We start from the raw sequence: 5,456 nt of genomic DNA on the forward strand, positions 1-5,456 counted from the left end.
AATTTTTTTCAGGCTGCAATAGAATAATGGATATTAATACGGTACAATGATAACTTTCTTTATTTTTTCCTCCTTTTTTTGGGATTTTTCAAGCAACAATATGAAAATGAAGATAAAAGTTATTAACTTTTTATATAATCTCAACTGTCCACCATAATAGTCACATTTTACCATTTCGGTCGGTTCCAGAGTCATATTTCATTTTTTACATTTAGTAGTTCTCACATTCCACTATTTCACTTCATTCACATTTTATTATAAAATCAACATAAAAAAGTAAGCTTCATATTCTACCAACTTTTTCAATCAACTATTCTTAAAACTCGTGTTCACACTAAATGTGACTCAAGTTATGAGACGGAAGGAGTATAAAGGATAAAAAGATAAAAATAAATGAAAGATAAAATTAATGATAGATCAATAGATAACTCTAATACCAAATTATAATATGAATTAGATATGACAAGTGACTCGTTGAATATATTATTCGAAGAACCCACGTATAAGTGTTTGCAACTGTCTTCCTAGAATCGAATCACTCCAAGAGCATGGAAACCTTGCCCTGATATATGATCAATCAAGAACCTCGATATTGAACCCCACAAGACATTGCTCGATGTATTTTGATTAATTGTAAACAGTCGAAACGAGAGAATTCAATCCACAAAGTCAATGTCAATTTTCGAAATAGTATGTTTTAAATATGGCATGCTTACAAGTCTATTTATAGGCTAGAATGGTCCACTGAGAGTTTCACGTCATTAACACAACTTAAAACTCATTAAAAATACTCATAAAGACCAAGACCAACATGAGTAGCAGCACATCCATCCATCCGACTTCCGACGAGCCACTGAACAAAGGAACCGGCGCCAACATGAAACCGATGGAGTAGGTGATCGACAATGAGAGGTGAGTGTGAAGCATGTCATAAAGAGACACTGGTACTCATGTCGATTTTCTAGCAAATTGGTCGACTGGGATGCCGCTAGAAGTGCATATTTTCGACTCTCCTAGAGGCTTAACGAACATTATTCTACTGTTTGAAAGAAGATTTCTAGACCCTCATTTTCTATATACACCACAAATTTTCTAAACTAATTTGTGCAACTCCTGCGCTAATAGAGGAGTTTCAATTCAACTGAGGCAATTTCAAAGTTAGATTTGAATTTGCAGTATTGTTCAAAAATCGCGATTTAATGTGCAGTTATCTCTTATTAATACTAATGGTTATTATCTATTAAGATGGATTTACTATATACTGATAAATAACCAATTCAGTAAGTCTATCCAATGCGCATATTCATAATTGAAATTACTAAAACAAAATAAAATGTTTCAAATAGTATTATTTTTTGTGTGACATTTAGTGCAAGCGACTGCAAACCATTAGACTTGGAAACACTGTTGGTGGTAAAATCGCACCATTTTATTGATTGGAATAACAAATACTCCCTAAAATCATATACTACAAAGAATAACTCAGATGCTTAACAATGCCTCTGAAACTATACAAATGTGAACTCCTCAATACGAATCTAATCCACTCCTCCATTCAAGCATTGCTGCTATTTTGGGGGAAAGAAGCTTACGCTGATGCATAGATTGTCGGCGTTATACAAGAACTCGCAGATGCACGAGTCTTTGTCTTCCACCATGTTCTGATCACAAAGGATTTTCCAACCTCCGGTGTAGAACATCCTCCGGTCCGTCCACATCTTGCGTTTGGCGTGAAACTGCCTTCCATTTGGGTCGATGAGCGTCACGTTCTCAGGGAGTCTCAGGTTGTAGCGTTGGATCACATCCATAGGTATAAACTGTAGCAACATGTTGGTCAATAAATGGTAGATTCTATCAAAATACTATACAAATGTGCTGTCTATGCTTACTAGTTCAAAAGCTCTGCCTCTTCGTTTTTTGGTCACGAAATACGGATTCTGGCGAGGTGGAATGAACCCGGTTTTCATGAGCTCTACACCGTACCAGTCGCGGCGACTGGTTGCTATGCTAGAACAGGCCGCACCTGATTGGGCAAAAGGATTACAAATATGTATTTCAAATTGCAAATTTGACACAGATTTTAAACATCAAAAATTTTAACATCACATTTTGGATCCGACCTTGTTTCACATTTGAACACATATTCATGGCAGTGGGCACGGTATACTTTTGCGTAAAAAACATTGGAAATGCTATAAGAAAATAAAAAATATGGACAGCTTTACCATCCGTGACTCGCCCCCCTTGAATTTGATCATGATCATCCCTTGGATTCTCTTCTTCGGGCGGGGAATCATAATCATTCCTTGGATTCTCTTCTTCGGGCGGGGAATCATGACCGTCATTATCGTCTGATTCAAATAGAAGGTTTAGATTGATGGACAGACAGTAAATCTGAAGAAAAGAAACCAACTAACAAACTTTACCATGATTCTCATGTGTCTCTACTTCACCGATTGGACCATAATCGGGTGTATGAGTAATCCGACCTCCAGCTCCTTCAGTTAAGCAAGCATTGCCTCCATGAATTTTGAAGTCGAGTAAACCGTGAGAGAAATATTCATATATGAACATATCACCTCCTTTTATCTTATTATCATCAGCAAATTTTGCCCAACCATCTTTAAAATACCAATCACCACCAATCATTTCCACTTTCACATTCCACAAATTGTTATAACGGTCACGAAGTGACCAATTCTTTGGCCAGTTTCCTGGAAGCGATTGAATAAACCTTGGAGGGATTTTCTGTATGCATAAAAATTACCAGCCAAGTCTGATTAATATTATTCCATATAAACACTTGATACATCAGAATCCGTACAGAAAGGAAAATACAATTACAAAGTAAACAATTTCCATTGTGTCAACCAGAAATGCCATGCTAAGCCTCTATGAGTTTTAATAAACTCTCAAAACAGAAACAGAAAAATTGAAATCAACGAATATAACAACAAAAACGCCATCTAATAGCAAAACGCGGTAAACATATATGCATATAAACATTAATTTTTTAAAGTGAAAAAGGTATAATCGAGACTAGAGAACTAAATTAACAGAAAAAAAGACTACCTGATTTTCTTCACCAAGCCAAGGCACGTAAAACTTGAAGAATGCTGGACGATTCACCATTTTTCGCACCGAGAAATCGAACTTTAGTGCTCCAAAAAGAAGAGTGCGGCCAAATTTGATGAAATTAAAAACGAAACTGTTGAAATCAAGAGAAATGAGAAGAAATCAATTAAAATCAAGAGGGGTGAGAAGTAATCAATTAAAATCAAGAGGACTGAGAAGAAATTATTGTTTGCCTGAACTCACAACTGAAATCCCAGCTAGTTTTATAGTGATAATTTCTCTGCATAGCCGTTGAAAAGATGGCAAATTATATTAAATGCTATTTTCCCAAATTCGTTTATAATCTTTTATTTATTTTTTTTGCAAATAAAAAATTTATGCGAGTTTGCCACCAAATTAAACTTGGCAAATTGTATTAAATGCTATTTTCCAAAATTCGTTTCATTAGCTTTTATTCATCTTTTTGCATCTTACCTAACCCCAAAGATTTTTACACACCGATTTTATGCCACCAAAATCCAAATAATTTAAAATTGATAAGATGAACTTGTTACCTATTTCCAACATTTTCCACCCTTCATAATAGTTCACTCTACCATCCTTCCATAAACGATGTGTGCTTCGTCTCGTACATCCTCCTTTTTGGTTCCATGAGCAACAAAGTCTTTGGGAGTTTGATATTGTGGGTTCTGATCACATATGTCGGGAAGTACTGGCACGACAGAAAAAAAACATAAACATAATGAAAAAAATGTACTCACAAGGTAGTTGAGTCTTTTTTTTTGCACCAACTTTTAAAAAATGATACTCAAGTTATAAATAGTTAAAGTGAAAAGAAAGTAAAGCAAAATATAGAATAATACTATAAATAAGATTGTTCTTTACATTATTCTCTTACAACAGGGAATCCAAACCCCTCAACTATAGCACTCCCTTTGTTTAAAAGAATGGAGTCATTTCATTTTTCGTACTTGTTTTGAAAAAGTGATAAAATAGTTAAAGTGATAAAAGAGAAAAGTTAAAAAAAGAATAATGTAGATAAAATTCTTCTCTACATTATTCTTTCTCTTATTTTACTCATTATTCACTTTAAATATTCATTATCATTTTTCCAAAATGAATACAGAAAATGATATGACTCAACTACTATGGAACGTTGGTCAGACACAACTATCCAACTTACTAAACCAAGATCCTTTGATAGAACAAAATCTTACAATGCAAACTAACAAAAAAAATTATACAATTCATTAATGTTGAATAAAACAAACAAAACGAAAAAATTCATGTAAATTTTAAAAAAATAAAGCAACAAAAAAGAGCGTAGTGAACACTGAAAATTGATATAAATGGTAGAAACCGAAAGAAAAAACAGATATAAATGGTAGAAACCGAAACAAAAAAAAAAAGAAGGAATGAGCTCATTACCTTTGGTAAAGAACGTCTCTGAACGATGTGTGTAGTCTCACGCGTCGCCATCTATGATTGACCACTTCACCAAATTATAGCAAAGCCAAAAACAACCTTAAATAAGGGCTATTTTAGTTGGCTTATGGAAAAAATAAAAGGAAACTTGGAACCGTTTTATAGGTGAGAAAAAAAAAAGTATTTCGGGTAAGAGTTCGATGTGGGATAATGACCATCAACTAAATACTCGATGTGGGATAAAAAAAAAGGAAGATTTTCAAAACCGATTGTATCTTATACCATGAAATTCGACATTAAAAATGTGATTGTTCTCCGATAATATTTAGATTTCCACTTAGAATACACAATAACTACCAAAGATAATATGCATTTGTTGGATATCAATGGTACTCAAGAATCAATTACACAAATGGAATTTTATTCAACAATGGCGTACGAAACACCAAATACACGACACGAAGGTGTACACAACACCAATACAAGACCACACTACAATACTTTTGAGAACACAACCCAAAACACACTCTTAGATGACACACCTCATTAGATACCCGAGTGAAAATGTGATCTTCAACATTTTCGTTTTCCATACTCCTATTGATTACTATGTTAAACAAACCTGCAAGCGAAGAGTAAAGTTAAATCTCGTTGAAACAGATGAAATAAACGACTTAATCAAATTACAAAAGGGAGTTTATTTCGTATCTGGAAATAATCCATGATGATTGAAGAGAATTTATATTCTCGGTTAATCTGGATTTTCAACTGAGATTCGAATAGGCTTAGATGTTTTTGTTGTGAAATTCTGAAGACTGCGTAAAGATGGAAATATTTTAATCAAAATATTTTTGCCGATAACTAATTTAAATACACTATAGTCTATATATGTTAATCCATAGTTTAGTAATAAGCATATCTATTTAAATAACTTAATTATCACCATATACCCTAAT

General features: G+C 33.6%; 1 protein-coding gene across 1 annotated transcript; it reads right to left on the minus strand.

The window, feature by feature from the left end:
• Positions 1-1,306: 1,306 nt before the first annotated feature.
• On the minus strand, positions 1,307-4,618 carry LOC121807941 (B3 domain-containing protein REM20-like). Its single transcript, XM_042208275.1, has 7 exons — positions 4,504-4,618; positions 3,630-3,787; positions 3,073-3,208; positions 2,427-2,748; positions 2,226-2,351; positions 1,890-2,023; positions 1,307-1,817 (listed from the first exon to the last, which is right to left on the minus strand). The coding sequence occupies exons 3-7, from the start codon at positions 3,130-3,132 to the stop codon at positions 1,569-1,571; spliced, it is 891 nt and encodes a 296-aa protein (XP_042064209.1). The 5' UTR covers positions 3,133-3,208; positions 3,630-3,787; positions 4,504-4,618; the 3' UTR covers positions 1,307-1,568.
• Positions 4,619-5,456: the final 838 nt, after the last annotated feature.

The sequence above is a fragment of the Salvia splendens genome, chromosome 6, assembly GCF_004379255.2.
Source record: "Salvia splendens isolate huo1 chromosome 6, SspV2, whole genome shotgun sequence".
Taxonomy (NCBI): Eukaryota; Viridiplantae; Streptophyta; class Magnoliopsida; order Lamiales; family Lamiaceae; genus Salvia; species Salvia splendens.